This window comes from Balaenoptera borealis, assembly GCF_965194805.1.
Source record: "Balaenoptera borealis genome assembly, chromosome: 11".
NCBI lineage: Eukaryota > Metazoa > Chordata > Mammalia > Artiodactyla > Balaenopteridae > Balaenoptera > Balaenoptera borealis.
The window spans coordinates 28513386-28528427 of NC_138868.1; the positions used below are offsets into that span (position 1 = coordinate 28513386).

Consider the following 15042-nt stretch of genomic DNA (forward strand, 5'->3'; position numbering starts at 1 on the left):
TAGAAGCTCATCCCTGATTTCAGAGTTGTTGTTTCCACCGGCTTTAAGGGTTTACTCCATGGTCTTGGTTTGGTTTCACCTGTGAGTTCTGACCAGGTTGCCACCAAGCTTTCTAAGAGTTACTAGCCTATATACATCTCTGCCTGTGACGTAGGGAGGATTTTTTTTTTTTAAAGAAAGCAATCCGATATGACCTTGGAAAAGAAAATTAAAGCGCAGTTGAAGTTGACAGGGCAGACTTGAACCCAGATTTCATGAGCCCCTCTTATCCAGACTCTTGAACATACTGATAGATGTGATAGTTGAAAACCAACAATTAACAGGGCTTCATTTTTCTACAACCCTGTCATCTTCCCCAGCAGAATGTTATTTAGTATTTTTAATGATGAAAATTATTTAGTATTTTTAATGATAGTGGGAGGAGGTGCTCAAGGAGCCAGTGTAGGTCTGAAAACACCATCAAGATTTGGTATGTTTTAGATTATCTGAGGCCTAATGAAATGCTGTAAAACATCTTTAGTAGGGTACCCAACCATCTCCGTTTTTGCATCGGAAGTCCCACATTCCGGGAGACCCCTCAGTCCCCTGCAAACCAGGATGGTTGGCTACCCTACTGAGGTTAATTCCTCACCTTTTTCTTTAAGGTTTGGTTGCTAGGAAGCTCAAATCAAATTTTATTTTCAGTTTTAGCTACGTCCTTGTCTACGGCTTTAGTTGTCAACACCCCTGGAAACTTACTTAGCTCTTGTTTTTTTATACTTATTTTGAGGAGGCAGTGTAGTGTCGTGGTCAGAGTCTCCAGTGGAATCAGATTGTTTTATTTAAAACCTGGTTGCACCACTTACTAGCTGTGTAACCAACCGTGGACAAAGGTATTAACTTATCTGGTTTTTTTTCCCTGTCTCTAAAGTGTGGATGATAAAAGTAGTGCCTATCTCCAAAGGTTGCTGTGAAGGTTAAAAACATTATGACTTGTAAAGTTTTTAGAGGAGTGCTTAGTACATACTCTGTACTCAGTAAATGTTAGCTCTTCGCATTAATGATTGTTTTATTGATTCTGCACCTTTTTATTCTAAGCTGTCTCAGTCCATTTTGAAAATCACTGGAGTATAAATAAATGAATAAATAAGAAAATCACTAGTAAGTTTGTCCTGTCTTCCTCCAGGACTCATTACTAGCAAACTTGGCTGGGTGGGAGTTTTGGCTGTCAGGGTTGGAAGGTGCCCTGACTTCTTTTTTTAAAATTTTTTGTTTTTAAATTTTTTATTGAAGTACAATTGACTTACAAAATTGTATTAGTTTCAGGTGTACAAAATAGTAATTCTGTATTTTTATAGGTTATACTCCATATAAAGTGATTATAAAATATTGGCTATATTCCCAGTGTTGTACATGACATTCTTGTAGCTTATCTATTTTATACCTAGTAGTTCGTACCTCTTAATCACCCTCACTTATTTTGCCCCCGCTCCACCTCTTACCAATCTAGCAACCACCAGTCTGTTCTCTGTGTCTGTGAGTCTGTTTCTGTTTTGTTATATTTGTTCGTTTGTTTTATTTTTTAGATGCCACATATAAGTGAAAACATACAGTATTTGTCTTTCTCTCTCTGTGCGTTGACTTCTAATTGCCTGTCAAGGAGTGTCTCACCTGCCGTCAGTTACTCCATGGGACTGACAGTCCCAAGGGGGCAAGGAATCCCCAGAGCTGAGTGTCACCTGCTTGTTCTCTGCAGAGTCACAGTGGCCTTCATTCACTTGTGCTCGTCTCAGGCCCTTGTACCCCCATCAGTGTCTTAGGCTCTCTACCTATGGCTGTGGTTACAACAGAAGCATCAAGAGTTAACCATAATTAACTAGGACTGAGTACAAAGGGCACAGCTTGAGCTGGGGAATGAGGACGGTATTCACGTGGCAGCTGAGAATGTGGTCTGAAATCAGAGATCTGTATACACATGCTGATCCCGCCAGTTACTAGCTTGGCTAGGTGATGATGGACAGGATTACTGAACTTCAGTCTTCTCATCTGTAAAATGGGTTTGATGAGTCTCTAAGACGGTTGTAAACAATATATGAGATGATGTATATGACATAGTGCCCAGAAGATAGCACTTGATAAATAGATGCTGTGATAATATTTATGGTCTTGTGCATTAGCTGGTGAGCATGAAATAAGTGTTAACATCTTTTTGTTTGAACTGCTTGCATAAAACTTGACAGTCCAACTTGTTCTTGTTGCTTTGTTGTGTTTTACAGCATCTGTCAATGTTTGCTTGGGCATTGCTAATCTGAAATGATCTGAAGCTTTTAGGGTATCTGGGTGATCATTCCATGCCAAATTCTTACAGGATTTTGTTTGTCTGATCTGAAGTTTCATTCTTACACGGTAGGAAGTAAATGTTTATTTCAGGTCTGAATTAGGTATCCTTAGATGCAGGAAGAAAGTTACAGAAGTGTGTTACAGAATGATGCCATTTGGTTAAAAAAAAAATCTCAAAATGTGTAGAAAGATAAATACCAACATTACTGGTGATCATGTAGGGAATAAATTTGCAAACAAATCTGGGGGAGGGAGTGATGGGTAAAGATCTTACACTTTTTATTTTATATACTTTTGTATAATTTAAATTATTTTTATAAGAACTATGTAATACTTTTATGATAATAAAAACATTTTTTTAAAGAATGATAAAAATGTGATTTGTCTACAATCTCTTCTGCTTTGTTAGCAAGATTTGCATTAAAGGCTCACTCTAATGTAAATCTTCTACTTTCTTTGAGCACCGCTTTCTTGGGAGGTACCTTCTTCTGTTTTATGTTATAATCAAGGTATAGACCAAAGGCTGTTCATTGGTTCAGTATAATTCAGCTTGGTCATGTGTGGGAAGATGTGAGGCCAAGGATGCTGACTACTTCTTAGTCCTATAACTGGAGGGAAATTTCTTTAAGAAGTACCTTCCAATTCATTTTTGAAAGCCAGCAGGGTATATAGTATCAGTAAACAGCTTGCTATAGTGGATGACTTGACAGTGTTTCAGGGAACCTGGATTCTGGTCCTGTCTTGGTCACTAATTAGGTTTGTGATCCCGAGCAAGTTGAGCCTCTTTGAATTTCAAGTTCCTCACCAGCCATTGGACTCGATGCCCTTTAGCATCGTTCCTTCCTACTCTGGCAGTCTAGGGTTTCTCCTTTTCTTCTCTTTTCTTTAGTCCGTTTGAAATTAAGAACACAAATCCCTCATCATTAGTGATATTCTGTAGGGAAAGACTATAATAGTGAGATATCATGGGGACGCTTTGGAGGGGGGAAGACCAATGACCTCTTCCTCACACAGAGGAAGAGTATCAATGAATGAGCGAACGTCTGGGGCTCTGTAAAATTGCACATTACTAACAAGGTAGAAATTCATCCTTTGTTGCAGAGCTGGGCTGCATTCGCTGTGCAAAAAAAAAAAAAAAATTTCTAAACAGTGTTCTCTTGGTAAGCTGCTTTCTCCTCCTCATTACAAATTTATCACCGGCCTGAACATTAGCATGGCCATAATTTCTGTTAATGTTTTCAATCTGAAATTTGTCTTGGAGATGGCTGAATGGCCCTTTTGGTTTGTGCTCATATATAAACATGGGGTATTTTTCTTTTCCTCTCTCATTTCTTTTTAAAAATAAGTTCTTTTTCCTATATGCTCCCTGAGGGCACTGGTCTTGTGGTCCGTGGCAGTTAGACTTCATTTTAGAACTGACTTATTTCCTATTCCATCAATTTCTTTGTTTGAATTCTGGCTTTAAAAAGGCAACCTAAAATTAAATAATTTTTTTTGTCCATATGGATTTGTTCTTAGAAACTTAGCTGTATGTTGCAAAACTGGGTAGTTTTGTTTGTTAGTTTGTTTTTGGTTACTTGACTCTGGGAGGGTAAAGAATTTTGACAAATAAAGTGGATTCTTTCTACTGTGGTATGCCTGGATTTCAAATCCTGAAACAGTTATCTACATTTACAGAGAGAAAGATTCATACGGAAAGTGTGGCCAGTTCCTATCCTGAAACTAGGAACTCGCTGCTCACCTCTCCTTATGGATTAAATTTATCTCCTGCTCTAAGTACAGTTTTTTAAAAAATTTCTTTTAGGGAGACATTTTGATAAAAATAGACAAAATGACAAGACTAGCTAAACAGGAAGTATTATAATAGGGAGTCTGTATTTGAAACATGCTTAATTTTAATTCTGAGATTTAGAGTCAATGAAGATGTAGATTTTAAGACATAAAAACAAAGCTAATGCCACTAAATCTGCCACATTTTGTATAACAAACTCTAGGTAGTTCTGAACTATTTCCAAAAAGGAGAAAAAGCTCACCGAGTCTGGGAAGATCTATCCACCATCAGCTTGTTTTTCTTCTTTTTCAGTATTTCCTTAGCTCTCTCCTTCCCATGTCTCTTTCCCTTTTAGACTTTCCTAGCATCCTGGAAACAGGATGTTTCAGTAGCTATCCTGGCATGATTAGGCTATTATTTCAATATTAGTGCAGACAAAACTACCACACTTTTCCAGACCGCCGTGTTAGTCTGCCTCTTTTTTTTAATGTAAAGAGTACACTTAGAGGCTTTGTCTATGTAGAAACACTAACTCTGCAAAGAGGAAACTCTGTTGAATTTATTGGCCTTTGCAGTATTTGGGTCTGCATATTTTTCTTCTATTTTGCTTTGAAGATTTTTTTTCTTCAGTTTCTGTCCCTTTAGAAGGATAAAATATATGCAAATAAGAAAATGCGTTGTTGCAGGCTTTTCATTTTTTTTCCTTTACCACAAATCAAGAATATAAGCCCCTCTAGTTGGTTTAAATTTTTGTATGGTTTTATATTAAATAGCAAAGCTCTTGACATTAGTTGAGAAAAAAAACAGGAAATGAAACACTAGTACCATTTAATAAAGCAAACAAGTAAATTTTCAGTACTTGATACTATTGCGCCTTAAAATTCCAGATGAGAATTAAACCCTTCTTGAAGTTCATTTGTTGGTAGTGGCTTCGTTAAAAGATTACAGGGCACTACACCATAACATGAACTCTACTCAAATCCATTTATTTCTTTGGCTAGACAGTCTCTGAAACCTTCCAGCTCAAAGATTTGACAATGCTTGGATTGGAAAAATATCTTTTCCCATCTTTTGGTGGGCTATTTTGGCATTGCTGCTGATTGGCTAAGAAAAGTGGCTTACTTGTAGTATTTAGTTTTAGGTATTTGGGCCACAGACCAAGTTTCAAACCGTTTACATATTGTACACTTAGTTTAAAATGTGTTTTGCACAAAGACTTAAAACTGAAATCAAGAAAAAAAAGTGAAATCTCCCATCAGCTAAGCAACCTCAGCATGTTTCTCTAATTTCCTGAGTTAGCCTTTTGCTATGACATAGACATTCTACCAGCTCTATTTTGGTCCTGAGTTTTGGAAAATTTTTCCCCCTTTTGTTTCATTTTGCTTTGCCTTAAGACTTCAGAGATAACCACAGAAGCCTGTCAGACTGCATTAGGCATTTTTTAAAAAAATCACAAGTATCATACCCATTGCTCTTGGTTTTGCCTTATATTTAATATATTCCATTTTTCTTAAAAGTACCAACTTTTGCATGTTGGTCCTGCTTGGGTGGGCAGCAAATATAATGTGGAGATACATGTTTTATGGAGAAGAGGGAAGATAGTGGTATATGTGAAGGAGAGAGAAAAGAGGAGAGGGAGGGCCTAGCAGATATATTCTGTTAGTTCATAACTCTTTCTTGCAATTATGATGTCCCTGGCCTTGGGCTTGACTTTAACACCAGGAGTGTGTCAGCATCCCTAAACATCCGTCAGCAGGAAGCTAAGACAGATTTCACCTTGGCTTTGTGGGGTATGCATGCCAACTCTACATACCAATGAATCCAGCATTTGAAAGGATCAGAATAACAATTTTTGATCCCTGAGAAGGAGCAATTTGGTAGGCCTTTTTAGGTAACTCAGAAGTTGAGGTTTGCATTTCAATATATATATATAAAAAAAAATCCATTTGAGAAATAGTGAACTATGAACTGGCTTTTGAGAAATGTAAAAGTATCTGAAACTTCAATTGCCCAAGGTCTGCCATCTGTTAGTATCTAGGAGACTTACCATGTGTTGTGCTCAAATTCTGACTTTTACAGGTTAACTTGTTTTCACTTTGTTCCTGACCTTCACATTTTGGGCACAGCTGGATGCACTGAAACCTATTTTGACTCCACCAACTTAGAGAAAAGAAGAATGAGGAGGGGGGAGTCTTTGGGAAGAATAGACAGACTAGGAAGGAGGTATTAACTCCTAAAGGATATTAATTCCGAATTCTGCCATAATGCAGTTCAAAGAAGGATCTGTTTTCCCCCATGTGAAATATAAAGGCATAGGTAGGTGTCCTTTTCCTTACAGAAGAGTGAGTCCACTACCACCCCCTTGCCCACTGACACTCTTGAGAATTCAGAAGGGAAATAATAACCCCGCGGGAGGTGGTTGGCCCCATGTCGTGCCCCTTGGTGGCGGATGGCTGGCCTGTTTTGCATCTCTCCATCTCGACCCCTCCACCACGTTAACGGCAGCCGGCACGCTCCACTGTTTATCTTGGAATTGGATACCATCATCTTGGCAACCAAACTGGGACCTTTCCTGCTCAGATTGTTTGTCATTTGTTGTTAATTATCTGTTACCATAAATTCTGCACTTTGAGAAAAAAGGGAATGTTTTGAAATATTTCCTCCAACATGTAAGTGGAGCTTCATTTTCTGTGGACAGAAGAGGGGAAAAAAAGATCAGCCCTTTTGGGAATGGGTTTCAGGGAAATCAAATGCTCTGGTTTTTCAGACCGGATGGGTTAGATCCTGCTAATGCAGCCAGGATTTGCAGCAGAAGAACCTTTGCAATTCAGGAATGGTCTATATTTGTGAGAGGTACCCCCTTTTGAGGGGGAAAAAAAAATTTACCTTTACATAAGGAGTTGTGCTTTTATCGCAGTCTCTTTGTGCCATAATTGTGTGTTGTGTGTGTATGCTCGAGAGCCTGTTCCCTGCAGTTCCTCACTTTCAAAGGTTATTAAGACAGAGCAGTCCAAAGTGAAAAGTAGCTTCTGCTTACCTGCCTTTATGAGGCGTTTATTTTGTCAAGTGTAGAATTAAAATGAGCTTTCTGGCCATTAGTGGATTTTAGTCATGCCCCCGCACTCTGCGGGGAAGGTTCAGTCTCCTTATAAACAAACAGCACTGTTTTGTGAGGTGCTGTATCCTGAGCCGAGGGAGCCACCGCTGGACTTACTGTCTTAACAAAGCGGTCAACAGAAGAACAGGAGACAGGAAGAATGCATGCATGCATTTTGGAGGGGCGAGTTTGGGAGTGAAGTGGTTATTGCTAAGCAGAAATCTAGGCACATTTAAAGACATAAAAACTGAAATCGTTTGAAAAGTTCCAAAAGAAAGTATATCCAGAATCCAGGCTGTCTCTCCACCCCGGGACCCCTTACATGTGTTCGCTTATAGTCTCTGTGGCTAGTATCTCATCTTTACCATGGGGATCATAACAGTATATGCTTCCATAGGTAATGGTGAAGGTTATATTAGATGATGCTTAGCACTGAGTAAAGCACTTAGCACAGTATCCCAACGCTCAATGCATGGTGGCTACTGTTACTAATATTGTTTACCCACAACATCAATGCTTGAACTTCAGCAGAGTTTTAATGGCGGCACATGGACCATCATCACCATAACTTTTTTTGGTTGCCATTCAGTTTGGTGTGTCTGTTTTCTTCTCGTTGAGGAGCTTTTGTTTTTGTTTTCCTCTCATTGTTAAAGTTTTTATGGTTGTGCTGTCTCCCAAGGGATTCCCCACACTGGGAGGGAGGGATTGAGTTTCTGTTAACCTGCTGATAGTCAGGGCACAGACTTAATAAACACCGATCGCAGCTCCTGCCTGCTGCTTGGGACAGTGTAGCTCTCAGAGATGTGCCTTTTCCTGGAGTTGAGGAATTTGCTTGGGTCTGCTGCCTTTGGTTTCTGCAGAGCCAGAAAATGTTCTTCCCAGGCTTAGAAGGAAGGAATCCTGACAATGGTGTTGCCCCTGAAATGAAACATGCTTTCTACGTATTCCACTTCCGTTATCCTTTTATTTCCTCTCTCAGTGTTTTTTAAAGGGAGTACGGTAGGTGTGTGTGCATTATTTTAGAGCACAGATGACAATCAGATTTTAGGATTAAGAAACGAGTATTAACCTAGTGTCTCAGATTTAGGAACAGTTTGCGTATGAGAACGAGAGACTGGATGGAGGAGAATGGAGGTTGAAAAACGCACCCTCAGACTGCTCTGGGGGAGGCTGGGAGAAGGATTTAACACTTTGGATTCTTTAGAGGCCATTAAAACTCTGATGGGATCGGATTACCTGACTGCACATCTGAAACATGAAACTCTTGCCCAAACCGTGCAATCGAGTTAAGCTCAAAATTCAAGGCCTTCCCCTAAGACTGGCCTCTGGGTAAGCCTCACTGCGGATGGCAAAATGATTTCCTTTGAGAGAAGCAAGACTGCAGTGCGGTTTTTATGGCCAATTGAGCCTGTATTTTGGTGCCAGCCAGACAGTTGGCAGCACTTAGTGCCAAGTTCGGTGATCTGTCCACCAGTTTTTCCCAAGGTCTTCAATTCCGTCTGGATTCAGGGCTGACATTGAAGAGAAGTACATTGTAAATCCAACTTCCTACGCGTGCCTCCTGAATTTTTTATTTTTCCAAGTGGAGAGGTACTGAGAGGTGCCGGGAAAGCAAGAGGCTGCTCCCCTGCCGTCAACTTTGAGGCTTGGAATGATGTCCTCCTCCCTAAATACACTTCCTTTCCTCTCTCCACCTGCCCCTACCCCTTTCTCTGGATTACGTGAACCCTTTGTGTGTATGGACTCAGAGCACCTACAAGGAATGCTTTCCCTTGGTCGCACTTTTTATAAATGTGTTTTCTGAGTGTTTGTGAAATGTCCGTCTTCCACTAGGCTTTAAGCTCTCTGAAGGCAGCAACTCTTTTTATTTTGTGTTGCCCATCTGTATCCACAGCACGTATCACAGCGCTGTCACGTTCTAGATACTCTCCAAATACTTGTTGAGTGAATGAATGACAGTTGAGTTTTCAGGGATTCCATGTTCTCTTACTATGTGCTTTCCCACGAAGTGTGTGCTCCCTTGGAATCATTCATTCAATTTGAGAGCATGTATTTAGACTTGATGGTATACTTGGCTTTAAAAAGGGTAACTTATGAGTCTCCCGTGTCTTTTTCAGGATGGAGCTGGACGAAGCTCAGAGTGAGTATTTCTGATACTCCTACACTAATGCTATAACCTATCCTGCCTTCGGTTGACTCTTACTTTGACAGTAGTAGACTCTCATTTCTAACACAGGAAAAATATCAAAGTTTCACTTTCATCTTGACCCTAAAGATTTGGGTTTCCTATCTTGTTCTCTACCTTAAAAACTGAGGTATTAGAAAGTATGTTGTCTTAACTCCTTGTAAAGTGCTTATTTATTTATCCTATTTGGCATCAACTATTATTGGCTAGAAGCTTGAAATTAATTAGGATATATTTCAGCCCGAGTACCAGGAGCCTGTCAGCTGTCCCTAATATGTGGAGTTTACCTGAAATGAAGACCATGAAAACAGGTCATCTCTTATCATGGGAATCACACATTTTGCATAAAGTGAACCAATTTTATTCTGTATCCTTATGTTTTTAACAACTTTACTTTTTTTTTTTTGTAGTAAACTCTTCTAGGTCTTATCATACGACTATTTTCACAGAGACCTGTGATTTGGGTTTACTACAGATAACACCATTATAACAGCATTGGTGTTATGTAGTGATTGAAAGCCTTCTGAAATTTTTGTTTTAAAGGTGAAACAAATGCAATTTAAAGGAAGTATGTAATGGATTTCTAATTACTGGTGACTAAGCTATAAACTTCTTGAAAAGTAAATGACAAAAAAATGCTGCTGAAGAGTGCCAAGCTTAAGGAAGAATTTTACAAGGGGCAGAGCATAAAAGAGGGGAGAGAATAAGAGAGATTTGCATGGCAAGCACTTTGGGGCAGGAAGTTGTTAATTTAGGTGATGGGCTTTAGGTTTTCTCCCTGACTGTCCCCTTACTGTGTCTACTAAGAAAGGTGTTGTATAATTAGGCTTTCTGGAGATCCCCTTTGGCTGAGGACCTAATTGAGTTTCAGGACTAGAGAGCTGAGCTGGATGGAGTTGGGGGAGCTTTTGGCCCTGCTGGTCGAAACCCTTTGATGGACCTGCCTCTTTGATAAGTACCTGTAGTGACTGGCAGTGACATTGTTTGGGGAAAGTATGGTTTAGTAATTGAGTAGTCAGTGCTCCTTAGTATATGAAAATCTCTCTTTAACATAGGGAAGACACCAAAATCCACATGTGCAATTTAAATGAGCTTGTATTCTGCATTATAAATATGCACCGGATGCCAAGTAGAAAACCGGAACACTCTCTCAGGATGCTGTTAGGGCCAAGCGGAATCTCATTAGGGACGGCTTCAAAGATCAGTTCCTCGTGTCCATAAAAACAAGTGTAAATTATCTGGTGCGCGCCTGCTGTTAGCAGTTGCGGTGTTGCATTATGCATGATGCCAGACTGCACAGAGAAGCCGCAAAGCGCTCGGAGCTCCGAAATAGATGTGGGGATTCCTCCACCCATACATAGATATTGTTTTGGTGCTGAGTCCTACATTTTGGAAATTTATTGGTGTGTTTCAGTTAATGGAGGATGCCACATACAACCTGCTCGTACATTTTTGATGAATTGGAGTCAGTTCGGAGAGGCGTGATAAGGCTCTGAATTGTTTATATGAACGACCAATCTACTCAGATTTATGTATTTTGTCCACATCTGGAGTGAGATTAGGGGCATAGCAGAGTGCCTGGTACAATAAATAGTTACTGATGAAGAAGTGAATAAATGGATGTCTTCTTCTTGGGTCTAGCAGTCAGAATAATGTAGAAATGCAAACCACCCAGCCCTTGTCTAGTAGGGATGTTTTGCTTATTTAGGGAGACAATCAAATGTGTCTGAATTAAATAACACTTGATAAAATAACCGTGTGTGCATTGTTAGTAATAGAAGGATCAAGGTGTATTTTTGCATACCTGTGTGCTGTGCTCGCTGTGAGGGAAACATGTAAAGACTTTTACATATGGACAATTGGCAACCCAGAGAGTTTAAATGACCAGAGCAAGGTCACACAGGACGCCTGACTTACAGTACATTGTGTGTCTCTTTATGACCCTTAGTGGGCAGAAGGGGCTTAAGCAACTTACAGTTTGGGGCAGACAATAAATCCTAACTGATGTCCGCTGAAAAAAAATGCATAACGTGAAAGTTGTGAGTTAAGTTTTATTTGGGGCAAATGAGGACCATAGCCTGGGAGACAGCTTCTCAGCTAGCTCTGAGGAACTGCTCCAAAGAGGTAGCGGGGAAGGTCAGTATATTATATATATATGATTTTAGTGAAGCACCAGTTCTGGCAGAGGCTGGCTGCTAGTCTCGAGGAGCAAATGTCTCCGTTAATGATTTTAGTACTTTTCTAGATATGAGGAGATGCAAGAATTTGCGCTCATAAAAAATCTTCTCCTGAAAATATCTTAACTATCTGAAGTCCTGTTCTGTCAGTTTTCCCCAGATCACAGAGGTGCCTCATTCCTGGTCTCCATCCTGAACTCCTTTCAGGGAGTGTTGAAGGTCAGTGGCTGTGGTGGATAGTGACTTAATCCTTGTAGAGGCAGATGGCAAGTGCCAGTTTTTAGTTGGCAGTGAGTAGGAGAAGCGGGGGAGAATTTCTTTAAGAACACATCTGAAATAAGCCTTTTACGAGTAATCTGACTTCATTCTATTAAATTGCTTTCCAATTTTATTTCCTGATTTTCCACTGTAGACATAACCCAGGTTAGTCAAAGGGTCTTCATGTCTAATTCTTTTCCCAAACATGAAAGAAGGAAAGCTCCCTGTAGGAGGCACCCCGTTATGGAAAACTGTTTAAATAAAACAGAAGCAGCTATTTTCTGCCATGGAGGATCACACTTTGCTTTCATTTCATAATATCTCCTCCTTTTCTTACCACCCATGTGTCCCTTGGTTCCTCTAAAACCTGGCAGCGTTTTTCTGTACCTCAGAGTCCAGAAACCACGGACATTTCCTACTCGGAGACGACGCATATTGGACGGCACTTGCATCTTTGCTGGGATGTGGGAACTGAGAAGTGTGGAGCCATATGCCATGGACTTGGACGGTGGCTCACATTCCAGACAAGTGAAATGGTTTCTGGCCCACTGCTTGTGCTGTGTGGGAATGAGCAAACCTATACGCTTCTAGGTCTTTTGGAGACATGAAGATGGAAGGTTAGATGCTTCAACACCGTACATTTTACAAAGTTCAATTTGAGTACAGTTTTGAGACCTGACCGTGGTTGTATATCAAGGGTTACTTCAAAGTCACCTGCATTTTTGAGAATTTCTCAAAGGTTGCTATTTGGAAATAATCTCTCTGACCAAAAAAAAGTGGTGTTACCGCATAGAAAATTGCTTCCGTGAGCCGTAATCGGTGTTGGCATCACTTGGGAGACCGTCGAAGTGTGTCTTCTTCACTAAGATTGAGAAACCCCATAGCCACGAGTCACTCTGCAAGGAGCATTTCCAGCCACGTGCAGTTTTCCTCTTGGAAAAAAGCTCTGTGGTAGGTGTGAGGTATCCTATTAAACTTCTTTATGTTAAAACTGCAGCTGGGCCCAAGTTGGCTTTGGCGATGGTCCTCTCTGCCTAGGGTGCTGCAGATCTAGCTATCAGCCAGACTCTCACCAAATGCCTCGGATGCTGGTGCAGTGGCCTGCAGCTGGGCCTTGGCTCAGTTGCTGGTGGTGAGCCAGAAGTACCTGTTAGATCTTTAAAAGCGGAGCAGCACAGACAAGTAGAAGAATTCTTCCAGCTCTGTGGCTTTTCTGGGAAGTTCAGAGAGGGCATTTGGCAGCAACTTTTGCATTCAGTTCTAACTATTGAACTTCGTAATAGGAAAATTATCTAATAAAAGCTCTAGTTTTGGGTGGTGATTAAAATGAGTAGTTCTGGAATGCTCAAGACCCCCACTTAACTGCACAGAGAAGCTCATAAAATATGCATGGTGAGGAGTGCAGCTAGTGAATATATTAGTTGTAGCAGTCTATACCTCCCTGTAGAAATTATACATCTCCATTGTTTATATACAAATGTGTGTGTATGTATCTGCACACATGCCCACAGATAAATGAAGGTTTAAAATTAAACATAGATGAAAGTGTTTTCTGAACACTGCTTATGGCTATCTAAAAAACAAATAAAACATTGGACATTGTTTGCATGGGGGCTGAACACCTCAGCTAACGATTACTAACACGGTTGACCTTGTTTTCTATTGAGGGCACCGAGAAGCTACATTATTAAGCCTATTGGGTCAACCCGGAGTTCACAGTTAACATCATTTTTCTTTCTGTGGAGATGAAAAGGTCTTCAGCCAGATTGTTTTCTTCTGGTTCCACACCAGGTGGGGGGTAGCATGAGTTTTGCATGACTATGGCTCTGCTCTATAAATAAGCAGATTCAGTCTTTTGTTTTAAATGTAATCAGCAAGATTGCATTTGCATTGCTTGTAAGTGAATCGCATAAGTGAAATTACATTGCCTGCATCTCATTTGGTATCATAAAATGTTACGGGATGCAGGCTGTTTTTCTCCAACTAAAGTGTCTTCAGTTGGTATTAGGGTGCTTGCTTTCATTTTCCTTTGTGACCAAATTTGTTGCATTCTACAGAGCTAGGGCTCATATTTTCACTTAGGTTAGTTGCTGGAGAAATACTCACTCATGTTCCCTAGAATGAGCTAAGATATTGGTTCAGTAGCGGGTAAATGGGAGTTTTAAGACTATCTCATGTCGTGTAGCAAGCGATTGGTAATCACTTTCTGTAGTTTGAGACAAACTTCTGCTTACTAAGAGTAAATAAACGCCAGTCACTGTTGGTTGGAAGTATAATGCAACCTAAAGCTTTTCAGGCAGTTATGTAAACCACAAAATGGTTTACATAAAACAAAAACCAAAAACTTCAGTTAGTCACTTTTTTTTAATGACCAGTATAAAATACATATCTTAATTGGCTCTTAGGATATTCTTAAGGCAGATGACTTAAAAGTCATTTTGAGATTCCCCCACTTATTTCCTTGAAAATAAATAATTTAACACAACAGTAATAATCACTGACTTCAAAAGTCAGTAATTTCAGTGACAAATGAGAATGCCCTATTTCATAGATCCCTCCCCCTTCCATTGAGGTTTTCTTAATTCATGAATTTTTCAGGTGGAAGTTGAGGGAAGGGTATGAGTTCTTAGATAACCTAGAACATGGTGTGGTTATCCACAAAACCGCTGTTTGTTAACTACATTACTGATAAAACCCCACAAGGCAGCGGGCAGCTGTAGTGCTGATTAGGCCCTTTGGTAAATGTGAAAACTGCTTTCAAAAAGAAAAAGTATGCCAGTTATACTGATCTACCAACAAAATCGAAGTGCTGAATAACGAATGATGATCTTTAGTTATTTGGATAGTTATTAGTAGAAAAAAAATGGGAAGAATTAAATGTGATGAATAGGAAATGTAAATATCAGAGGGTGCGTTTTTTGCCTATCAAAAGAGAAGACTTGAGAATACTAAATCCAAAAGCAAAACTAACATTCTAAAATAGCTTACAGGTTTTTTTCAGTAAGACCTTGAAGGAGAAGTGCAGTTTTGTATTCTCAGTATCTTAAAAAAAAAAATGTGTCTAGAAAAACGTTTCATATGGAAGGAGAGGATTGAGTATAACTTCTTTTTTTTTAAAATTTACTTATTTATTTATTTTTGGCTGTGTTGGGTCTTCGTTTCTGTGCGAGGGCTTTCTCTAGTTGTGGTGAGCGGGGGCCACTCTTCATCACGGTGCGCGGGCCTCTCACTATCG

General features: G+C 39.9%; 1 protein-coding gene across 11 annotated transcripts in view; it reads left to right on the forward strand.

Annotated features, from left to right (window-relative positions):
- Positions 1–15042, forward strand: part of MPPED2 (metallophosphoesterase domain containing 2) — a 173689-nt gene that overhangs the window by 9510 nt on the left and 149137 nt on the right. For 2 of the 11 annotated variants that reach the window (XM_082343855.1, XM_082343857.1), the window contains one exon: positions 9305–9327. The exons of the other annotated variants lie outside the window; for them this stretch is intronic. In XM_082343855.1, the coding sequence (XP_082199981.1) occupies positions 9305–9327 (23 nt within the window). The remainder of the gene's footprint in view (positions 1–9304; positions 9328–15042) is intronic. 11 annotated transcript variants of the gene reach the window in all.